Below are 23,499 nucleotides of genomic sequence, written 5' to 3' on the forward strand. Positions count from 1 at the left end.
CTCCCAGAGTGTGTCTGCCCAGATTCCCCGCTTCTTAAGGACACCGGCCACACTGGGCCCGGCACGCCCCAAGGGTCTCATCATAATTCATTCCGTCTGCAGTGACGCCCTTCCCAAAAAAGGCGGCACCCCAGGTCTGGGGGCTGGGACTGCAGCACCATTCAACAGCACAGGGACTTAGCTCTGCAGCAGGCGAGGGGCTTCCTGCGGGGCAGGGGCAGACACAGGTGCCCATTTGTGTTGTCATCCTGCAGGGCCTGTGTCTATACTGCAGAGCCTGTGTCTACACTGCAGGGCCTCTGGGGTCTGGGAAACCCTCAGAAATAATGCAGACTGCAGCAGGCAAGCCGGGTGCCTGACCGTGGGTCGCCCTGGTAGAGGATGAGTTCCTGGGCTGGCTCCAGTAGCCAGGCCTCGTGTCTTCTGAGCAGGAGTCTGTTTGATGCTGGAGACTGTGAGCCCCAGGCGAGGGGCGCATGGGCGCAGTTCAGGGCCTATTCCAAGGCAGACTGTGGGATGTCCCTGGAAGGACTGGCATGGGACAGGGAGATGGCTGAGCCGTGACCGTTCTCCCCACAGGACGGGCGGGCGGGAGTGGGCTGGGCTTGGGCTGCGGTCCCTGGGGGTGGGGGGCTGCGTGGGCCACCTTGAGCTTGGGCCTTGTGAAACTGCCCTTCTCACGAGTCAGAAGGTGCTGGGGGCTGTGTGTGGTCTCACAGAAGAGGGGTGAGTTACGGGAAGGCAAGCAGGCAAAGATCCGGGCTTGGGTTTGGGGACCCGGGCCCACCCAAGCCCACCGGTTAACTGCCCCTGTGACCCTGAGCTGGGACACTGCCTTGATGGGCCCTTCAGGAGGGCAGAGACAAGAGGACACGCATCCTCCCCAGGCCAGCGCGGTGGGGGAAATGGGGCAGGCTGCCACCGCCGCTGCCACCTGTGGGTTTGGGCAGCGAGGAAAGTGGCCCAGTCCTGGGAAAGCTTTTACAGAGTGGAGCTGGCTGGTCAGAGTCTGGCCTGGGTTCTCAGTGGGGTGTGCTGGGAAGGGTCACAAGGATCCCCAGTACCACGGGTGTCTTCCTCCCTCTTGAGCAGACTCCAGGGGCTGGCCAGCCTCTGGCTGGAGGAAGGGTGGCCACCAGCTCCTGTGACTTGGTTTACCCAACTGGCTAGCAAAGAACTGTGGCTTCTTTTCCCTTTCCTTTCCTTTCCTGATGGAGTCTTGCTCTGTCCCCAGGCTGGAGTGCAGTGACACGATCTCGGCTCATGCAACCTCCACCTCCCAGGTTCAAACGATTCTCCTGTATCAGCCTCCCAAGTAGCTGGGATTACAGGTGCCCGCCACCATGCCCTGCTAATTTTTGTATTTTTAGTACCGACAGGGTTTCACCATGTTGGTCAGAATGGTCTCTAACTCCTGACCTCGGGTGATCCACCCGCCTCAGCCTCCCAAAGTGCTGGGATTACAGGCCTGAGCCACTATGCCCAGCCTTCTTTTCTTTTTTTTTTTTTTTTTTGAAACCGAGTCTCACTGTGTCCCCCAGGTTGGAGGACGGTGGTGCAGTCACAGCTCACTGCAGCCTTGCTTTCCTGGGCTCAAGCAGTTCTCCCACCTCAGCTTCCTGAGTAGCTGGGACTGTGGATGTGCACCGCAACTCTGCTCATTTTTCAAAATTTTTAGTAGACACGGAGTCTCGCTATATTGCCCAAGCTGCTCCCGAACTCCTGGGCTCTGCCTCAGCCTCCCAGAGTGCTGGGATTGCAGGTATGAGCCACTGTGCCCAGCTGTCTTTTCATTAATGTGACTAACTTATTTAATAATCTTCCCAAGCCCACTGACGAGACAGCCACACCCTCCCCAGCCCGGCGTTACCTGCTCTCACTTGGGCCTCACCATGGCCTTGGCCTCCGAGAGACTCAGGTTCAGGGAGGTCCTGAACCAGGGGGTCCTGGTTCTCCTCTGGTCTCCCCTCCCCATGCGTGGTCCTGGCTGGATGGGCGGCTTTCCTCCCCTGACAGTGGAACTTGCCCGCTGGAGAGAAGCCTACACTGCGTGGGTGGGAGTGGAAACCAATGGCTCATCCAGCTGCCTGGCCTAGGCGAGGCCCTGGCCTGGTCACTCACCGTCCTGTTTAAAGATGTACAGGGCAACTCACCCCCTCCCGAGATCCCCGGGGGTCCACACACCCTGTGCAATGGTCACAGTGCCAGGAGGCTGGGCCTGGTGCATCTCTGAGGCCTGTGGCTTCCACAGGTCTCTGAAGGGGTCAGCCCCCACAGAAAGGCCAAGGACCAGCGAGGAGGGTTAGGGGCCACCTTGGTGCCACGTCAGGGTCTCTGCCCAGGGAGGGCTCAGGACTGGCGCTGTCCACCCCCCCGCCCCCCGACCTGGACACCCTTATCTCTGTTCCACAACAGAGACTCCTTCTGAGAAGGACCAATCTGGAAGGGGTGGGCATTTTCTTGGACACAGCCCTTTTCCCGGGAGCCCGCATTACCGGGAGGCTCTGGACAAGGGATTTATCTCGACTGTCTCATAAATGCATGTTCACAGTCAGGGGCACGACAGGAAATGAATGCCACAGGGCTGCGTGAAAGATTTCCTAAAGCGGTTTCTGGTCCTCCTTGAATGCCAGTTTCACCCCCTAAAAGCTATGACGCTGAGGCACCTTTCAGGGCCTGGCAGTGGGGTGTGGGGTTTTGTGTTTTCGTATGGAACAAGCTGGGAAGGGGCTGGAACCTGTTGCTCACAGGGCCCAGGAGGCATCAGTGTGGGGGAGGAAGCCCCTCGGGAGGAGAGGTGCCTGGGGGGGCGATTGAGAGGCTGCTTCCCAGTGGCCACTGGTGTCCCCTACCCTATTCTTACTGGCTGCTTCAAGGTCTGGGAAGAGCGGCCGCTCTATTGCCCAGCGCTAGGAGGGACTAGCAGCCCCACCAGCCAGCCCTAACCCCAGAACCAAGCAGAAAGCAGGAAGGCGGCCTCGTCCACCTCTCCTGAGCCTGCGGGGAGGCCTCGCCTCCTGAAAGAAGGCCTGAAGTGCAGGACACACAGGGTTGGGGGGCAGAGCCAGGATGGGGACCCAGGAGGGCTGGCACAGTGCCGTCCTGCCTCCCAGAGGGTGGAAAGGCTTCGGTGAGTGCGGCAGCCAGCCCCCAGCCCTTCCCCTCCCCTCGCCCTGGAGTGCTGCTCTCGAGAGGCCTCATGGCTGGTGACTGGTTTTAGGACACAGAAAGCAAAGGCTGCCATGTCTGGAGGGTGGCCCCAGCCCATAGTGAGGGGCTGCGAGCTCAGCCTGGGGACCCCCCAGCACATTCCAGCCAGGTCTCTGGGACCGTCAGGTGCACCCAGCTGTGGGTTCAGCACGGGAGGGTGGCAGTGTTGAAGGGGGTGGCCAGAGAGCCCCTGAGACCTGGGCTGGTTGGCCCAGGCATGGCAGCCAAGCACGAAACTTGAGGGAGGGGCCCCATAAGCCAGGCTGCAGCTGGTGGGTTGATCTCGGCAGCCTCGGAGCAGGAACAGAGTGGTGTCCTTGGAAATGGGGGGTTTCTTGCCCCCTCCACAGGGCAGCCTGGGCCTCGGGCCTGTCTTGGGGTTTGCTGGAGGCTCTGGTGGAAACCCCGGCGCTGGGGAGGAGTGGCCTTGCTACCAGGCAGGCTAGTGAGCCCTGATGGTGGGGGTTCCGCTGTGACACCTTCCCTCTCCCCCAAAAAGAGTGCTAGCAGGGCCTCAGCTGGCTGCCCTCGGGGGCCTGGGCGCATCCTGGGCCCCATCTGTACCATGGTCCCTGCTCTGTTCTGAAGCCTCTCACCCCTCTCCCCTCCCTCAGGCCAGGCAGGTGAGCGGCGTGCCAAGGTCCCTGTGGAATGTGGTCCCCATGGCACGGACAGAGCCCCACGGAATGGCCCACGGCAAGGACAGAGCCCCGAGGAATGGCTGCGGAGTGTGCCGCCGTCTTTCGGGGTGTCCTTCCTGGCCTTGGGCATCTCCCTCTAACAGGGTCCCCTGTGTGTCTGCTTCCCAGGGCCTGGGAGCCGACGGGGAGAGGGCTGGAAACTTGTTCTTGCGAGTTTGAGAATCCAAGGCGCCAGCAGGCGCGGGCTGTGTGTGGAGTGTGTTGAGGCTGCCGCCATTGTCATTCACCACTGTCTCCAGACGGGATGGGGCGGCACCCATCAGCCGGGCACCCGAGGCTCAAATGATGTCCCGCTTTGTCTCCCATGCCCGGTCCCTCCAGGAGACAGAACCAGGCAGCCGACCAGGGAGGGCTGTGGGGAAGTGGGACTTGGGGCCGTCCCTGTCCTTGGAGGAGGAGGGAGAGAGCCCTTGGTGTGGCCCTTGGTGAGAGGGCAGCCCCCGGGAGGCCTAGGGGCTGATGGTGGCCTCAGCTCCCACCCAGCCTTGCCTCCCGAGCAGAACCAGGGCCTGGGGCGGTCGCACCAGCTGCCCCTCAGCTCCCAGGAGGCCCCGTGGGTAGGGGGAGGACGCCAGCCCCTTAGGCAGGGACTCCCCAGGGACCACCCGAGCAGACACCTGTGGTCTCATGTGAGGACAGCCCGGCTCTGTGTCCCTGGCCCCACAGCCCCGGCTGGAGTCCCCTGTGCACAGAGCTGCCTGTTGTGTGTGAGGACAGCCCGGCTCTTTGTCCCTGGCCCCCACAGCCCCGGCTGGAGTCCCCTGTAAGCGGAGCTGCCTGTTGTGTGTGAGGGGTGGGTGGGGGTGCCAGCTGGGGACTCTAATGAGCGTTTCCTCCTTGCCTCCTTCCCCACTTCCTCATGTGTGCCCTGAGCGGCCCTGCAGCTGGAGGACATGAGGCTGTATCCTGGAATCTTCCCCCGTCTCCTGAGACAGTCGATGCCCCAGGTGGGGCCCTCCTGGGCCAGATCCCACGCCAGCCCCCGCCCCTGAAGTTGAACCCAACTTGGGTGGCCCAGGCTTGGGAAGCCGGCCCAGCGGTGGGGGGTGCCTGAGCCCAGTCCCCGGTGAGCCTGGATGGGCTCACAGATCAGGTCTGCTGCCCTGAGTGAGGCTGGGCAGCACTATCATGGACGAAGGAATATTGGATTTCCTTAGGGAGACAAAGCTGTTAGTCCGCAAGTGCCTTCTACACACGCCGGACAGTGGCTTTCCTGACAGGCGCTCAGGGTGAGGCGTGCGGCCTCCGCAGCCTGCCCGGGCTGCTCCAGCTTCCTGTGGTGAAGCTTCCAGCCCCTCCCCTCCGCATCTCCATGCCTCCGCCCCCAGCCTTCCAGGGAGGGGGTGCCTCCCCTCTGGCATCCGCAGGGGAAAAAGTATTTCTTCCCACACCAGCCAGTCTGCTGTGTCCAGTGTTTACCTCCCCTGTCCAGATAACAGCCGAGGGTCCAGATAACAGTGGAGGGGGGGGGTCATATAACAGTGGGGGGCCCGTATACCAGCGGAGGGGAAGACTGCACTCCCTGCAAGGCCAGACAGGACCTGGGGGTGTTCCAGGCTCCCCTGCCGGGGTAGAGGTCAGGGAGGAGCCTGGCCAGTGCCCCCAGTGCCCCAGAATGCTCAGGACTAGCAGGGGTGGGGGCCAGGGCGGTGACAGGGGCTGCCTTTGCCTTATGGCTGCTCGCCTGTCCTTCTTGAAAAACAGGTGGGCATGTGCCTGCCAAGGACACCGTGGGCGGTCCCCGAAGCCTGCAGATGGAGCTGGGGTGGGTGTGGGGAGGAGAGCTGGAGCAGGGAGGGCAGGGCCACCTCCACCCCTGGGGGAGGCTGGGGGCTGGGGACCCCTTGTGGGAGTGTGTGGGGCAGTGTGGCTTCCTCCTGGCTGCAGGGTCTGTTGTGGGAGGGTTCTCACTTGACCCTTCCTGGGGTCAGCGTGGGTCAAGGGTTAAGTGTCACCCCCAGCCCTTGGGAGCCTCATCGCTGAGGCTCTCAGCACTTACCACTGGTCCTGGCATCACGGACTGTGGAGCTGGGGGCAGCGCGTGGTGGGTTTTATAGCAAGTGGTGAGATGTGGGCGCTGTGCTCCAAACCAGACCCCGTTAAGTGCTACATGGTCAACAGTTTAGTGTGCAGAGATGAATTTTCTTCTCTTGATTTTTCCTTATTTTTCCAGCCTGTTGGGGGAGGTGGAGGTGGTGAAATGTTAGCAGTGACCAGTTCGTCCTGATCTGTTTAGGACCTTCCAGTTTTAGCACTGAAAGCCCCACAGCCCAAGAATCCCTTGGATATCAACCACTGTTCCTCCTTCCAGAATGTCCCGAGAGCCCTAAGGCCTGGAGACACACAGGTGGGGGCCTGAGCCCCTGTCCCCCTTCTCCAGATGGAGCAGGCAGGGCCCCGGGGCTCCAGGGCTCACGGTGTCTTGGGGTCCACCGTGTGCTGTGCGGCCAGGCTGGTCTTTCTCGAGGACAGGGCTCCAAGGTGCCGTGCCACAACTTACCCTGAGTGCCTGGGCCCTCAGAGGGATTGTCCTGGCACGAGCTTCCCACAGCCCGACACAGATCCCCGCTGGGCTCACATGGAGCTGTGTGCAGGGCCAGGCCCTCCCGGGGACTCCAGGGCAGAAACCTTTCCCAGCATCTAGAGGCCCCTGCATCCCTCAGCTTGGGTTCCTTCCTCTCCCTTCACAAGCACAGCACAGCCTCTTTCAGTCTCTCTGACTCTCACCCTCCCACCTCATCTTGTGAGGGCCCTGTGAGGACATCAGGCCTCTCGGATCATCTAGGATCACCTCCCATTTCACTCAGTCCCATCCACAGAGTCCCCGCTGCCAGAGTCCCCCATGTCCCTCTGTCATGTCCCACATCCACATATCCAGGAGAGTTGGGACCCACATGCCTCTGGGGGCTGTGATTCAGCCAGCCAGGCTGCCCATCCCAGTTTTATTTGATTTACTGCACATCCGTCCTGGCCCCAAAGTAAAATGCCATCAAACACATGAGTCACCTGTCAGGAAATTGCCTCAGTGCTGGCCCCGGGGAGTTCCACGCAGAAGGGCGTCGGACCCTGCAGGCCCGTCTGACGCTCCTGGTTCGCTCATGTGACTGCCGGCTTGGGTTTCATTGATTAAGATTTTGTGCGTTGTTCAAGGTTTTACTTTCGTCAGAAGCAAAACCTTAACGTTTCCACATCAACAGTAGAAATGTACATAATTCGGATACACGAGAACACAAAAAGTGCTTCTCCCCCACCCTCACCCGGGGAAGTGCCATTTGGCACGGCCCACCCAGGTGGGAGCCTGGAAGACAGAGCAGCCTCCCCCGGCTGGGTTTGGTGACGCGTCTCCCCACCTGCCATGACCCCAGAAGGGACCTAGAGCAACACCTGGTGGGTCCTCACAGGCCTTGGCAGGCAAGTACTGCTGCTGCGCGTGCGTGCTGGGGAGACCAAGGCCTGGGGGTGCCTGGCCAGGTGCCCCTGCGGTGATCTGAGGTGTCCCGAAGCCTGTGTTCTTTGCCCACCCATGTTCATGTGGCCTCTCTGGGCTAGAAGGAGCCCTCGACCATCCCAGCCAAGGTTGGGGGATTTCTGGGGAGCGTGGGACCAGCACCTGAGCCCGAGTTCTCCTCCCTGACCGCCCTCTCCTCTCCCCACAGAGGATGGGAGGGGCAGGCTACGGCCAACCAAGGCCAAGAGCGAGCGGAAGAAGAAGAGCTTCGGCCTGCTGCCCTCGCAGCTGCCACCCCCGCCTGCTCACTTCCCCTCAGAGGAGGCGCTGTGGCTGCCATCCCCACTGGAGCCCCCGGTGCTGGGCCCGGGCCCTGCGGCCACGGAGGAGAACCCCCTGCCGGCGCCCCTCAATGTCGTGCCCCCTGAGGTGCCCAGCGAGGAGCTAGAGGCCAAGCCTCGGCCCATCATCCCTATGCTGTACGTGGTGCCACGGCCAGGCAAGGCAGCCTTCAACCAGGAGCACGTGTCCTGCCAGCAGGCCTTTGAGCACTTTGCCCAGAAGGGTCCGACCTGGAAGGAACCAGTCTCCCCCATGGAGCTGACGGGGCCAGAGGATGGTGCAGCCAGCAGTGGGGCCAGTCGCATGGAGACCAAAGCCCGGGCCGGAGAGGGGCAGGTGGGGTGGAGCGGGGGAGGCAGGGAGGAGGGGGGCAGGTGGGGTGGGGTGGGGGAGGCAGGGAGGAGGAGTCAGGTAGGGTGGATGGGGGGAGGAGGGGGACAGGTGGGGTGGGGCGGGGGCGGCAGGGAGGAGGGTGGCAGGTGGGGTGGAGTGGGGGAGGCAGGGAGGAGGAGGGCAGGTGGGGTGGATGGGGGGGAGGAGGGGGTCAGGTGGGCCAGAGGGGAGCTGATGGCAGGAGAGGGGGGAGGTGGGGAGGAGGGGGGCAGGTGGAGTAGAGGGGAGCTGGTGGCGGGGGAGGGGAGCAGGGAGGAGGGGGCAGGAAGGCTACCTGCTGGTTTCACAGGGAACTGTGGCTCTTCTCACAGAGTAGGTGGGGTATCTGTACTTAGAGAACAGAGGAGCTCCGTGGCCATTTGCTGGGACCATCACCCCACAGGAGGAGACTCAGGCCTCAGGCACGCCGAGCCCCACCCAGGAGTCTGTAGCAGGGCCCTCACTGCAGCCTGTTGTGTGTTTCAGGCACCGTCCACGTTTTCCAAATTGAAGATGGAGATCAAGAAGAGCCGGCGCCATCCCCTGGGCCGGCCGCCCACCCGGTCCCCGCTGTCGGTAGTCAAGCAGGAGGCCTCAAGTGACGAGGGTGAGTGGGGGTCCCCAAGTTGGCTCTCATTGGCCCTGCTCCATGCTCTGCTGCTGCTGGGGGGGGCCCCGGCTCCCCTGCGGCCTCCTTCCCCCACTCCCCCGGTCTCCTCCCCTGAACCCAGGCCTTTCTGTGGCTCTGCCGCCTTATCTGTAAAATGGGGGCTGCTGGCACTTGGAATCACCAGGCCTGGCACTGCATGCTCCATGCAGACCCGGCTCCTGCCAGCACCCCCTCCCCCAGGCATGGGCTGGGTGCCCCCGCCGGCTGCCAGGTGCACGAGGCCACACTTCCTCCCTCTCACAGCCTCGGACCTGCTCGTTGCCCATGGCTGCTCATGTTCTCCAGAGTGCTGACAGAGCATGACTGTGTGCATGGCGGGAACCACGGGGGTGGGGCAGAAGTGCTGGCCACCTCTACCAGGTGGAGGGGATGGAAATGGGGTCAGAGTTCCGGGATAGCCAGGTGGGGCCTGAGAGCCCAGGCGGGGTCAACATACATCCTCTCCCAGTTTCCAGCTTGTTTCCAGTGCCAGCGTCCTCACAGTCACGTCCACTGCTAGAAATGGCCAGCAGTAGAAGTCTGTTCTCAAAAGTACTGCGGCTGCCTCGGGGGCAGGGGGAAGTCCACTGTGTTCAAGTTGCATGACCAGAGGAAAACCTCTCACCCAGCCTGGTCACCCAGGCAGGTGGTAACTCCGGGACAGGTGGTCACTCCAGGGCAGGTGGTCACCCCGGGACAGGCGGTCACCCCAGGGTAGGTGGTCACCCAGGGCAGGCTGTCACCCCTGATAGGTGGTCACCCAGGGCAGGCTGTCACCCCTGATAGGTGGTCACCCAGGGCAGGTGGTCACCCTGATAGGTGGTCACCCAGAGCAGGTTGTTACCACTGATAGGTGGTCACCTAGGGCAGGCGGTCACCCCAATAGGTGGTCACCCAGGGCAGGTGGTCACTCCAGGACAGGCGGTCATTCCAGGGTAGGTAGTCACCCAGGGCAGGCTGTCGCCCCAATAAGTGGTCACCCTGGGTAAGCAGTTAGCCAGGACAGGCTGTCACCGGGGCAGGTGGTCATGTGGGGAGGCAGCTGCTGTTAGAGATGCCCGGCTCCGCTCTGCTGGCTGGGCTGCCCACGATGGGCGGTTCAGGGCTGGGGAGCTCGTGCCTCCCCATGGAAGATTCCTCCCAGGGCTGAGCACAGGCCATCCGGGGCTCGGAGAGGTTGGAACAAAAGGCTCCCACGAGGCTTTGAGTGGAGGAGATGGAATCTTTGATTTAACCCTCAGCTGGAAGCCGCTGTCTTGTGTGCAGAAGTCCTGCGAAGCCCATTTTTCATCTTCCGCTTTGGCCTTTCGTTGGGGATGCATGTAGAATCTGAAAATGGTCTGGATGGCGTCTTTCATCCTGCATGCAATTAGAGGGGTGGGGAGAGGAGGGTTCTAGAAGCGCCTGGGATCACAGGGCGGGAGCCCCCAGGAGTGGTGGAATCGGCAAGGGGACAGAGGAATGACCAAGGGCCCCACGGGCTGCCTTGGGAAGGGGCCTTGCCTTCTACCCAGGTATCCTTCCAGAAGGCACCTCCAGGGCCTCCGTGGACTCCCCCACACCCCACACCCCACTGTGGCCCTTTGGTGAGACTGGAGCATTTGCCTGTGGGACCATCACGGCCCCAGAACCCCAGGCATCCTGGGGTTGTGAGTGACAGACGCAGCCAGTGGCTCCGTTCTCATCCCCAGGGCCTTGGGGCCACTTAGGGCCTTCCCTGGGCTCAGCTGGCGGGACTGTCTGGTTTGGGTTTTCAGAGGAGTCTTGGCCTAAGGGCTTCCTGAGTCCACTGTGGGAGTCCTCGGCCTCCACCTCGGGGAGCCTGCCCTGCCCTGCCCTCCTCTAGGTGAACCAGGGGCAGTGCCACAGCCGGGCTGATCGCAGGACCCCAGGCTCCCCTTTAGGTTGGGCTGAGGGTTGGGCCACAGGAATGGGCACCCCACTTCCTGGGGACAGCACCTCTGTGTCCACAGGAGATGCAGGGAGGGGACTTGGAGAGATTGGGGTGCGGCAGCTGGCAATGGGGAGGCCATTAGAGTCCAATGGGAACAGGCGACAGGCAGGAGAGAGACCGCTGCGACTTCTCAGCAGCAGACTTGCCTCCCCAGAGAATGTCCCCGTCAATGCAGCTCTTCCCAGGACGGGCTGCCTTGGCTTCCTAGCCCTGGTCACAGCCCCTCCTGAGTCCCTGCCACACTCCTCCCACACCTCCCTTGAGTTCAGGGAGTCTGTGCCCGCCCAAGACAGGAAGGACAGTGTCCCTGAGTCTCGGCTGGTCACTGCCGACGCCCCCACGCAGACTCAGACCCCAGGACGGGTGTAGGGCAGCCGGGGCAGGGCTGGGCACTGAGTTTGGCTGGTCCTTGGCCCGGAAGGCCCCGGGTGAGTGGACAGCTCCGGATGTCCAGGGAGAACCAGGTGTTGGGGGAGGGGCTCAAGGAACCACCTTTGGGGGGTCTAGCCTCAGGTGGCAGTTGGCTGAGACAGATGTGCCCCCTCCTGTTGATGGGATGGGACGCTGCAGTGTCAGCTTGATGGGCATCATGGAGAATGGCGCAGCCAGGAGGCAGGTGGAGGGGGAGCTATGGGCCAGGGACCCTGTGGGCAGCCAGGGCTGTAGACCCAGGGCCATCTCCTGGGCACTTGGGGTGATTCCTTGGATGAGTTTTTAGGGGGCTCAAATGTCTCTCTCCCTCTCCTCTCTGTTCTTCTAGAGGCATCCCCTTTCTCCGGGGAGGAAGACGTGAGTGACCCGGAAGCCTTGAGGCCGCTGCTGTCTCTGCAGTGGAAGAACAGGGCGGCCAGCTTCCAGGCCGAGAGGAAGTTCAACGCGGCGGCTGCGCGTACGGAGCCCTACTGCGCCATCTGCACGCTCTTCTACCCCTACTGCCAGGTGGGCAGGCGGGCCTCACGGGTCCCAGAGAACCCCAGGCAGGGTCAGTGGGAGAGGGCAAGGGACCAGGCACCCCACACGCCTCCCTCTCTCACGCAGGGCAGGGTGTTGGCCAGCACCCCGAGTTGTGAGGGCTTGTTCCTGACAGCCGTAGGCAGAGCCTGGTCTCTGGGTTTTGTTGGAATGAAGCTTACAAACATGCACATCTGCAACATGAGCCATGGTGGATGGGGCAGAGGGAGGCTGCAGAGGCTTGGGGTCACTGCCCTCAGGGAGCGCCCATGCCTGGGGGGCACTGAGAGGGGGCGGGTGGTGTGGGGGTGCAGTGAAGGCCCGGGTACAACACCTGGGTGGCCGGGCGGGGCTCCCGCAAAGCCTGCCCTGTCTAGCTGAGCTGGGCACCTGGCTGAGGTCCTGTTTCTGGTGCTCTTTCCATGCTGGCCTCGCCTGTCCTCTGCACCCAGATGGGGAGCTGGCCTCTGCCCACGGCTATCCCAGGCATCAGCACCCAGCCCAGCCATTGTCCTCAGATCTCTTGGATCCACCCTCCTCTTCTCCCCTGGGCGTGCAGCCTCCCCAGGACAGGACCTGGCCCACGTGCTTCACACTCCCAGCTGCTAGCCCCATGCCCAGCACATCCAGGCATCAGCAGAGCTGCCCTGGGTTGGGGACCTCACCCCCCCAGGCCTGTGTGCTGGCCAGGTCTGGGTGGACAGAGCCAGCGAGGGTGCTGTGCCGAGGGTGGCGAGCCTGTCTTGGGGCCTTGCTGCTGGGAGCTGGATTTAGTGCTCTGGTTCCTGAGACGAACAAGACCTGACAGCCGACACCGTCTCCAGGTGCTTGCTGTCCTTTGTGAGGCCAGAGAGGCTGCTGGGAGCCACAGGGCTGGGAACGCGACTTCAGACATGTGTCTTTCTAACTCCCCTTGCCAGGCAGAGTGTGGAGACTCGTTCGTCATACCACCCCCAGCATACCCCAGTGCCAGGGGCCATGCAGGCCAGCCTGAGCTCTGTGTCTGGATGTGACCCTCATGGGAAGGTCTTTGGCGGGTTGGGGACAGGGTCAGACAGTGTTTGGGGATCCTGACTTTCTAGAGGATCCTGACTGTCTGGAGGAGTGAGAAGAGGGGCCGAGGTGGCTCTGGGCATCTCCCCAACCTCCCCCTCCAGAGCCAGGGGGTGTCGAAGCCTGGGGCAGGTGCCCTGAGAGAGGTCTGCGCCGCCCTCCCGCCTACCCTACACATGGCTCTGTCCCCTGAAGGCCCCCTCTCCCCCACAGGCCCTACAGACTGAGAAGGAGGCACACACAGCCTCCCTCGGAGAGGGCTCCTCGGCCACATTGCCCTCCAAAAGCGGTCAGAAGACCCGACCGCTGATCCCCGAGATGTGCTTCACCTCTGGCGGCGAGAACACGGAGCCGCTGCCTGCCAACTCCTACATCGGCGACGACGGGACCAGCCCCCTGATCGCCTGCGGCAAGTGCTGCCTGCAGGTCCATGCCAGTGAGTGCCGCTGTGGGGCCCAGAGGAGCTGCACCCTCCCTCAGGGTGTTGGTGGGGGTGCCGATGGGGGCTCCATCCTCCCCTGCAGAGGGCCACGCCGGCCCCTATCCCCAGGCTGCACTTTCAGGGCCAGGGCAGGGGCCTCCCCTGGTGACTTCCTGCAATTTCTGACTTTTTCGTCCTTCCCGTCGTGGTCCCACCATCTAGAGCAGGGGGAAAGGCTGTGGCCATGGAAGGGCTGGGTGACTGCATGCCACCCGGGGGCAGGACAGGGCCTCCACTGCCCCCAGCGTCCAGAAGACGCCAGTGCAGGCCCAGGTGCTGGTGGAAGGAAGCCACTGCTCCGAGGGGGCACTGGGCTCATCCCGCCCTATCTGTGACACCCAGAAGCTCACCCTAGGGCCAGAGCAAGAAATGGGCCAGGCACCCCATCTCTCTGCAGGCTGTGTTCCGTGAGAATGGCTGTCTCTGCCAAGCAGCTTTTGGGGGCAAACATCCCTGCCCTTGACCTTGGCCCAGGCAGGGTTCCTCCTCACTGGCCTTCTGGACAGTTCTGCCGAGTCTTCCCCAAGGCCTGGGCGGCGACAGGAGGGGCTCAGGCACCCGCTACACCTGTGATTTGCGGCCGTGGTTGAAACCGATGGTCACAGTGAGATTGCAGCGTGGTCAGGGCGTCTGATTTATCTCTGCTCTTGGGGACCCCTCCCCAGTTCTGAGGCTCGACCATGGCCACAGACAAGAAAATGGATGTCTGTCTCTTTCCCGGGCGCGGGGGGCAGTGGCAGGAATTGGACTTCCAGGGCAGGAGGAGGGCTTTCTGGAGACGTTTAATTTTCTGTGGCCCTGGCCAAGGCGGGTGGCCGTAGATCTCTGGCAGTTTCCTCCTGGCGGGGGCCTGCCTGGGGGCTCGCTCCGTCTCCTGGCCGGGAGGCTCTTCACTCTGCTTTGCTGGGCCTGGGTTTGAGACGTGCCCCTGGGCAGATGGACTTCCTGGAGGAAGGGTTGCTGAGGGTCCCAGGCCTGCCACAGCCGGGCCACCCCAGCCAGGGCTACCCCAGCAGGTGCCCCCACCCCCAGCCGTGCCTACCACCCCGCTGCTCTGGAGGCAGTGAGGTCCCCGCCCCCAGCCTCTTCAGTGGGCCACCAGCACTGGCAGAGAGCCCCTTCCACACTGCGGGGCAGTGACCCCCAGCAGAGGCAGAGCCCTGGGGGGCAGGCGGCACCCCCGCCCTCGCTCTGGGGGCATGACTCGGCCTTTCGTGCCCTTTCCCCGTTTCCAGACCCAGGGCCACATCCCACAGTGAGTTGCCCTTGTGGCTTTGGCCTTTCTGGACACAACAGGAGGAGCCGCTGTTGGGCGTGCAGACCCTCAACAAGGAGGGGCCCTCAAGACACCACCAGGCTGAGCGCGGCAGACCCAGCTGGAGCTCAGGGGGCCCTGCTCCCACTCCTGCGTCCTCCTTCCACACAAGTAGCTTCCAGACCTTTCTCTCGCCCCACATGCGGTGGCCGGAACTGAAGCTCAGAGGGTGGCAACAGCACGCCTTCTGAATGCTGCAGCTGCGTGCGGAGGCCTCGCCACTCCACATACGGACGCTGGCCCCCGAGTTACCTGGCCCCTCCCCCTGAGTCTCGGCCCCCCAAGTCTCACCTGCCCCCCAGATCTCAGCCAGCGCCCGCTGTCTTCCAGGTTGCTATGGCATCCGTCCCGAGCTGGTCAATGAAGGCTGGACGTGTTCCCGGTGCGCGGCCCACGCCTGGACTGCGGTAACTCGCTGCCCGAAGTGGGGGTGGTGCTCTGAGAGGCCTGGGCCCCGGCCCCACTCCAGCGGGGTGACTTTGGGGTGCAGTCTCCCCCTCCATGGGCCTGGGTTCCTTCATCTCTGCCCTGAGGGGGTGGAACCCAAGGGATTCCCACCTGTCACTTTGGTGGCTGCTAGGTTGAAATATAAGGACCATGGGCTGGGGACGGTTGGCAGATCAGGCCCCAAGCAGTGTGTGGGGAGCCTGCTCCGAGCCCTGCTCACCCAGGGCTGTCTGGTCTCCACAGGAGTGCTGCCTGTGCAACCTGCGAGGAGGTGCGCTGCAGATGACCACCGATAGGAGGTGGGTGGCACCGTGCGTGGGGGCTGGAGGGCCAGAGGGGAGCCTACCCTGGGCTGAGGCTCTGCAGGGTGTGACCCCAGTGCCCAGGGGTCGGCCATCACCTCCACATAACCGCCCCGTGTCATGGATGGGGTGGCCGGGGCTGAGGAGGAGCATATGCCTGCCGTGACCTCCCTGAAGGTGCCCAGGCCATGACCCAGCCGACAGCCACATCACGCCAAGCCCCTCTGTGACCAGCCCAGGTCCTCAGAGGCGCACCTGACCCCGCCCCACCTGCCCTCCCAGGTGGATCCACGTGATCTGCGCCATCGCAGTCCCCGAGGCGCGCTTCCTGAACGTGATTGAGCGCCACCCTGTGGACATAAGCGCCATCCCCGAGCAGCGGTGGAAGCTGGTAGGTCCTTGCGGTCGAGGCCCACCCTGCCCGTGCCTCTAGGGCTGCCGGCCAGGCTCGGCTCCCCACCTGGGCGATGTGGAGCGGTCTTTCCTCCAAGCTCTGTGTCTCCATGGGGGTGGTGGGCAGCTTTCAGGAAGCCAGTGACCCCAACTTCAGCAGGGGTGTTATTTTTTGAATCGTTCCCCGAGGTGCAAGGTACAAAAGTCAAAAGGCACCAAGGGTGCCAGAGATAAGCAGGCCCCGTCAGGTGCGGCCTTGGGGGCATCCTCTGCAGAATCGAGCACCCCATGCGGCTTCCACTTTTCCACAAAAGCAGAGGCGCCGCACATGCCCCGACACAACCAGGCCGTCTGATCTTTGTTGTTTTTCTAATAATTATAACAAGCCTGGGCAACATGGTGAGACCCCGTCTCTATAAAAAAATAAAAAGCAATAGCTGGGCGTGGTGGCACACACCTGTGGTTCCAGCTACTGGGGAGGCTGAGGTGGGAGGATCGCCTGAGCCCAGGATACCCAGGCTGCAGTGAGCTGTGATCGCGCCATTACACTGCAGCCTGGGCGACAGAGCCAGGCCCTGTCTCAAAAAAAAAAAAAATTATAACAATGCTTAGCATGAGATCTGCCCTCTTAAGAAGCACTGGAGGTCCAGTACAGCATTCACCACAGGCCCAGTGGTGGGCAGCAGGGCTCTGCGACCTGCTCACCCGTCCTGTATAACTGACACTTCACACGTGCTAAGCAGCAGCTCCCTCCGCCCACCCCAGCACCCAGCACTCTGCTTCTGTGTGTTTGCCTGTGTTATAGACCCCATGTGAGTGGGATTGTACAGTCTTTATTCTTCTGCAACTGGCTTCTTTCTTAAGAGACACGGTCTCTCACTCTGTCATCCAGGCTGGAGTGCAGTGGTGTGATCACAGCTCTCCACAGCCTCAAACTCCTGGGCTCAAGCGATCCTCCCGCCTCAGCCTCCTGAGTAGCTGGGACCACAAGCACGTGCCAAAAAATTAGGTTAACTCCCAATTTTTTTTTTTAAAAGATGGGGTCTTACTATGTTGCCCAGCTGGTTTGGAACTCCTAGCCTTGAGATCTTCCTGCCTTGGCCTCCTGGGTAGTTGGGATTACAGGCGCGAGTGGTGTCTTTCATTTGGCATAATGTCCTCGAGGTTCATCCACATTCATTCAACCAAATATGGCCAGAGTTCCTTCTTTTCATGGCTGAGTAATGTTCTGCTGTGTGGATGGACCGCGTTGTGTTGATCGGGGCACCCGCCGATGTCTCTACCTTCAGGCTGTTGTGGGTTGCGTCGCAGCTGATGTGGGAGTGTGGTTGTGGTTTGGAGATTCTGATGTCATTTCTTGTGGATGCAGACCCAGCAGTGGGCTTGCTGGACTGTCGGGCAGCTCTGTTTTTAGCACTGGAGGAGACTGCTCTCCCTTGCGGCTGGACAGACTCCCATTCGCACCCCCAGGGTGCAGGGCTCTCCTCTTCCCCTCGTCCTCACCCACACCTACCTTTGACTTTTTTGTAGCAGCCGCCCTAGCAGATGCGAGGTGGTCTCGCTGTGGTTTGATTTGTGTTCTCCTGGTGGTCAGTGATGCTGGGCATCTTTGCACAGTCCTGTTGGCCATCTCTGGAGAAACGTGTGTTCTGCTCCTTTGCCCATTCTGTGCCTGGGTTGCTTGGCCGTTTGTGGTTGAGTTCGAGGATCTCTGCCGCTCCACTCGTGGCGCACACTGAGGCCCCCCTGTAGATGTGCGCAGCCTCCTTGGGCGTGGCGGGGCCTCGTCGTGGGGTCTTCTGAAGCTTCCTCCTGCTCTCAGCAATGATGGCCCCCCTTTGGGGAACCCCTTGGAGCCACAGGGCAGTCAGGGAGTGGTCAGTGCTGGCCACCAGCTGGCTGTGCACTTGGGACAGATTCCGCGACCTCTCTGTGCCTCAGCCGTACCTTCTGTGCTGTGGGGTTGCCACAGTCCCCGCCATGCAGGGTTGCAGTGGTGTGAGCTGGGCCCACTCCCTAAAGCATGGACCACCCCGTCTGAGCACTAGCAGCTTCTCAGGGCTTGTCAAATCTGCAGCCTCGTCCCCCCAGGCCCCCAGGGTCACCCACTGCATTTGATCCACACAGTGAGAGCCTGTGGGGTCATCCTGCACTGTCTGTTCTGCAGGTGAGGAGCCTGGGGCCTGGAGGGGCTTGGCCGATGATGGCCCGGGCTGCAGCCCTGCAGGGCTGTCTGCTGCACACCCTGTAGCCCACCTGTGCACAAGGCCCTTGGGGCTGTCCACGCCTGCTGGAAAATGACACTCAGCTGGCCCTTTAAGTCAGCTTCCCGCAGAGCCTTGGGATCTGGCCCAGAAAGATGAGGAGGCCAGGCCCGGTGGCTCATGCCTGTAATCCCAGCACTTTGGGAGGCCGAGGCGGGTGGATCACCTGAGATCAGGAGTTCGAGACCAGCCTGGCCAACATATGAAACCCCCGTCTCGGCGCGGTGGCTCACGCCTGTAATCCCAGCACTTTGGGAGGCCGAGGCGGGCGGATCACGAGGTCAGGAGATCGAGACCATCCTGGCTAACACGGTGAAAGCCCGTCTCTACTAAAAATACAGAAAAAAAAATTAGCTGGGCGAGGTGGCGGGCGCCTGTAGTCCCAGCTACGCAGGAGGCTGAGGCAGGAGAATGGCGTGAACCCCGGGGGGCAGAGCCTGCAGTGAGCCGAGATCACGCCACTGCACTCCAGCCTGGGTGAAAGAGTGAGACTCTGTCTCAAAAAAAAAAAAAAAAAAAAAAGAAAAGAACCCCGTCTCTACTGAAAATGCAAAACTTAGCTCTGCATGGTGGGACATGCCTGTGATCCCAGCTACTCGGGAGACTGAGGCGGGAGAATTGCTTGAATCCGGGCAGCGGAGGTTGCAGTGAGCTGAGATCGCGCCACTGCACTCCAGCCTGGGCGACAGAGTAAGAAAGACTCTGTCTCAAAAAAAAAAAAAAAAAAAAAAAGATGAGGAGAGCGAAATGCAGACGTTGTTGGAGCCACGTCCCCACTAAGGGCTATGCATGTGGCAGCGCTGATGGGGAGGACACGTTTGTCCCCGTGCACTCCGGCCTCTGCACATGTGTCTCGTGGGCCCCTGGAGGCTGGGCCTGCAGCCAGCAGCACCCAGCAGCGTCCTGCCTGCTTTTCCTGCCTGGTTTATCTTCCCAGCCACGGACACAGTGCCTGGTGTTGACATTCAGGCTCATGTGGAGGTGGGGCTGGAAGCAGACACATCAGTCCAGCAGGGTGGGTCTGCTGGGGAGACCCACGAGGGTGGGACTGATGCCAGCCACAAAGCCCGGGCTCCCGTGCACTGGTGCGAGGTGCCCACGAGCCTGGTGGGCTTGGATGCCGTGCTTGGAGCCCACAGGTGCTGGGCCACCTGGGTGGGGCCGTGCGGGCAGTCACAGAGGCTCATCTGGAAGGGGAGCCCTCTTTCCTCGTTCGTGGAGTGGAGCATGCAATGGGTCACACCAGCCTGGCCGGGCACGGCCGGGTGATTAGGAAGCCGGCAGCCCGCGGGTGATGCTTCTGAGGCACCAGTGACTCAGTCCACAAACGTGGGCGTAAAAGTCCTCATGATTCAGGTGGAGTGATGGTGCGGTGCACAGTGCAGTGATAAATCCTCCCGCCCCAACGCCTTATGGATCATCTGACATTTCCAGAACGCAGCCTCTTCATTACCGGTGCTTGTAACGATGAATTAAAAATCCTTTTACACAAGGCCCGCTTGTACTGCTTAATGGAGCTTTGCAAGGAGGTGGCGGTTAACTCCTGCTCGCCCAGCCACCTTCGTGGGCCACGGGCAGGCTGCAGGCATGGGGCACTCACTCCTGGTTACCCATCCATCAGTTTGTCTCCAGGACTTCCCCAGCCACCGGCTCAGGGCTCCAGGCAGTCCTGGTGAGTCGGGGGCTCCGGCTGGCCGCCCGCCTGGGCCAAGTTACCACCAGGTTCTCAAGGCGTGTGCTGCTGAGAAGCCTCTCACCTACCGCTGGCAGGTTCCTGGCAGCGAGCAGAAGCACTGGGAGCTCCCTGGAGGATCTGGGGGGTCTGGGAGGGACTTGGGATGGGAGGAGGCAACTCCAGGGCAGCAGGAGGGGTGGGCAGTTGCACCAGCTCTCTCCGCTGCCCACAGTCCTGCCTGGAAGGGCAGGGCTTCGTCAGGAGGGAGGGGCTCTCTGCTCCTCAGGGGTTGGGGTTGTGGTTGTTTGTGAAAGCAGGTTGTTGGACAGCCACCGCGCCTCAGTGTGTGACAGGCTGAGGACACAGCATCATGGGTAGTACCTAGCGGTGACCACCTGCTTCCTCCAGGCTGTGGTGCCCTGCACACCTCCGAAGCCCACCCTGCGTTGTCCTCACAGCCCTGTGGCCTCCGAGGAAGGACACCGAGCCGGGAACTTCGAACCAAACACCAGTGCCTGGGCCCTTCCAGGCCCCCCAAGGGCCGTAGACCCTGACTTCCCGGCCCACACTGGCCTGGGCCAGGCCAGCACTGGATGTGGGTCTTCAAACTGCGGCTGCCAGGAAGGGAAGTGACGGTCAAGAACGCCTGCTCGACCTCCTGTGGCCACAGCGCTTGGCGTGACCCGACCTCGCCTTAGGAGGGGTGGCTCTGGGCAACCTCGGCCCCAGGCGCAGCTCCTGACAAATGGTCCCATGGGTCCTGGGGCAACGCTCTTCACAACGTGGAGATGCAGGGTCACGGGCTGCCTGCCACTACGGGGCGGAAGGGGATGGTGCTGTGCACCAGGCTGCCCCGGGGCTGGGTTTCTCCTGGGCCTGGGCCGAGGGGTGGAGGCCTGTGGGTGACATGTTCAAGATGGCTCAGCAACCCCACCTGACAGTGTCCAGGTGGGGCCTCTCCCCCACCCCCAGGCCCCCCAGCGAGCGCAGCCTCCACTCCTACACACCGGCCACTCTGCCGGAGGGGGAGGCCGTGCTGGAGCACTGCCTGGTGCGTGTTGTGTGATGGGAGAACTGGGTATTGACAGTTTAATAACGAGATCTCGATGCTGTCGATCGGCGCTGCTCCAGGCCCTTGGCTTATCTGGCTTTTGAACATGGTTTATAGAGCAGTGACGGTGCCACTTATTAAATGCTTAGCTGGGCCCGGTGTGGGTGTGGCGGCCGCCAGGGCCCCAGTGCTGGCTGGGGCAGGTGTTGCAGTGGGAGCCTCTCGGGATGACAAGTGGCTCCGGTGCTCCCTCCTCACCACGTAGGCTTCTCTGGGGGCTTCTTGTTAAAATCCGACATAAATGACCTGTGCGGTGGCTCACGCCTGGAATCCCAGCACTTTAGGAAGTCAAGGCGGGAGGATCCCTTGAGCTCAGGAGTTTGAGACCAGCCTGGACAACATAGCAAGACTCCACCTCTACAAAAGTTAAAAATTAGCCAGGCGTGATGGTCGCGCCTGTGGTCCCAGCTACACAGGAGGCTGAGGTGGGAGGATCGCTTGAGCCCAGGAGTTGGAGACCGCAGCGAGCTATGATCGCACCGTGCGCTCCAGCCTGGGTGACAGAGCAAGACCCTGTCTCAAAAAAAAAAAGAAAAAAGAAAAAAATCCTTCACTCTAACCATTCTAAAGTGTGCCACTCCATGTTTTTTAGTACATTCTGAGTTGTGCCAACTATCACACCATCTAATTCCAGAACAGTTCATCACCCCATGAAGAATGGGCCCCATTACCAGTCGCTCCCATCCCCCACCGTATGCCCACAAGCCCACTTCCTGTGTCTGGGGGTTGCCTGCCCGGGGGGGTTGCAGATCACGGGGTCACACGGTCTGTGCTCACCTCCGTGTCCCCAGGGCACCACGTGGTTCCTCTCTGGCTGAGCGACACCACATGGGGCTCTTCGGTGTCTGTCCTAGCAGTCAGTGACATGCAGGGGGAACGGGAGAGGACTCCCCGGGGGCTGAGCAGCAGGAGGCTGGGTCAGTGGGTCTGGAGGGCTTGGCCAGGGAGGCTGTGGGCTCTGGGCTGCAGAGGGGGACCCTCGCTGGGCAGAGCACAGGGCCACTCCCGCGATGCCTCGCTTGAAGGCTGTGCCAGGAGGGGCCGGGACCTCCATCCCAGGGTCCCTAGGGAAGCTCGAGCCCCATGCCCCTGCCTGTGTCCCCGTCCCCAGAAATGCGTGTACTGCCGGAAGCGGATGAAGAAGGTGTCGGGTGCCTGCATCCAGTGCTCCTACGAGCACTGCTCCACGTCCTTCCACGTGACCTGCGCCCACGCCGCCGGCGTGCTCATGGAGCCGGACGACTGGCCCTACGTGGTCTCCATCACCTGCCTCAAGCACAAGTCGGGGGGTCACGCTGTGAGTGCCTGCTCGCCTCTTTGTCCCCGGCCCCTGGCTCCCGCCCCCACTGACGCCCGCGCTGACCACCCCCCACACCCTCCGCATCCTCCCAGGTCCAGCTCCTGAGGGCCGTGTCTCTAGGCCAGGTGGTCATCACCAAGAACCGCAACGGGCTGTACTACCGCTGTCGCGTCATCGGTGCCGCCACGCAGACCTGCTACGAAGTGAACTTCGACGATGGCTCCTACAGTGACAACCTGTACCCCGAGAGCATCACGGTGAGCTGTGGGGCGGGGCCGGGGGAAGCTGGGAGTGGCCTGACTCCAGATACCTTCATGGGGTCCCCTTGTCCTCAGGCCCCAGGCCCCTTCAGGAAAAGCACCGCTCACTGTGTTCTGCAGAAACAAAGCAGAAAGCGACCCTCAGCCAGGGCCCTGCACCGCCCTGCTACACCAGGCCCCCGCAGCCGGCTCTGGGGTTTCAGGCAGAGAACCTCACTTGCCAGCGCGGAGAGGGTCTAAAACCCAGCGACAGCCCCCAGCGTAGTGTGGCCAGGACCTCACCTCCCGCCTGTTCTCCCTGCAGAGTAGGGACTGTGTCCGGCTGGGACCCCCTTCCGAGGGGGAGCTGGTGGAGCTCCGGTGGACTGACGGCAACCTCTACAAGGCCAAGTTCATCTCCTCCGTCACCAGCCACATCTACCAGGTAAGCGGGGGGCCTGGCAGCCCCGCCATGCCTTTGCCAAGCTCTTCTTGTAGGTGCGGGGACAGGAGGATCACACCCCTGGCCCAGGTGCCTTTGCCTGGGGCACTGGCGGGTGTGGGCCATGGTTAGTGAGGGCCACAGGGCCCGGCTGAGCCTTGGCTCACCTGCCTGAGTTAGAAGCACAGGGCTGGTTTGTTTTCAAAGCTAAAGGGGCCTCCACTTGGGTGACATTCCCCTTTGAGACAACTTCTCAGTTTTTCTTAACATAAGTTCTCCCTTTCACTGTTTTGGAGTGTACAGCTCAGTACCCCTGGGTTTTTTTGTTTTTTTTAATCAAATTGGTAGTGAGTTTCTTCTCATGGCTGTGGAAGAGAAATTATTTAAAAGTGTGGAATCTTAGACTGGGCACAGTGGCTCACCCCTGTAATCCCAACATTTTGGGAGGCCGAGGCAGGCGGATCACTTGAGGTCAGGAGTTCAAGACCAGCCTGGCCAACATGGTGAAACCCTGTCTCTACTAAAAATACAAAAATTAGCCAGGCTTGGTGACAGGCACCTGTAGTCCCAGCTGCTCGGGAGGCTGAGGCAGGAGAATCGCTTGAACCCGGGAGGCAGAGGTTGCAGTGAGCCGAGATCATACCACTGTACTCCACACTCCAGCCTGGGTGACAGAGCGAGCACTCAGCCTCAAAAATAAACAATTAAATGAAATAAAAGTGTGGAATTTCAGGAGGAGAGCTGCCCATATCCCGGCAGCTAGAAGCGTTGCTCCCAAGCCTGGTGCCACACTTCCCTTGAGCTCCCCTGGCTCGAGGCTCCCGGGAGGAGGCCATACCTGGTCTCTTCC

At 61.8% G+C, this 23,499-nt stretch overlaps 1 protein-coding gene across 7 annotated transcripts in view; it reads left to right on the top strand.

Annotated features, from left to right (window-relative positions):
• Positions 1-23,499, top strand: part of KDM4B (lysine demethylase 4B) — a 184,620-nt gene that overhangs the window by 153,481 nt on the left and 7,640 nt on the right. For 4 of the 7 annotated variants that reach the window (XM_055251366.2, XM_055251365.2, XM_063620695.1 and 1 more), the window contains 10 exons: positions 7,568-8,037; positions 8,560-8,680; positions 11,437-11,615; positions 12,894-13,116; positions 14,807-14,883; positions 15,167-15,222; positions 15,508-15,616; positions 21,780-21,965; positions 22,061-22,225; positions 22,533-22,652. In XM_055251366.2, the coding sequence (XP_055107341.2) occupies positions 7,568-8,037; positions 8,560-8,680; positions 11,437-11,615; positions 12,894-13,116; positions 14,807-14,883; positions 15,167-15,222; positions 15,508-15,616; positions 21,780-21,965; positions 22,061-22,225; positions 22,533-22,652 (1,706 nt within the window). The other 3 variants (XM_055251367.2, XM_055251323.2, XM_063620697.1) reach the window with 3 other exon arrangements.

Source organism: Symphalangus syndactylus, chromosome 17 (genome assembly GCF_028878055.3).
Source record: "Symphalangus syndactylus isolate Jambi chromosome 17, NHGRI_mSymSyn1-v2.1_pri, whole genome shotgun sequence".
NCBI lineage: Eukaryota > Metazoa > Chordata > Mammalia > Primates > Hylobatidae > Symphalangus > Symphalangus syndactylus.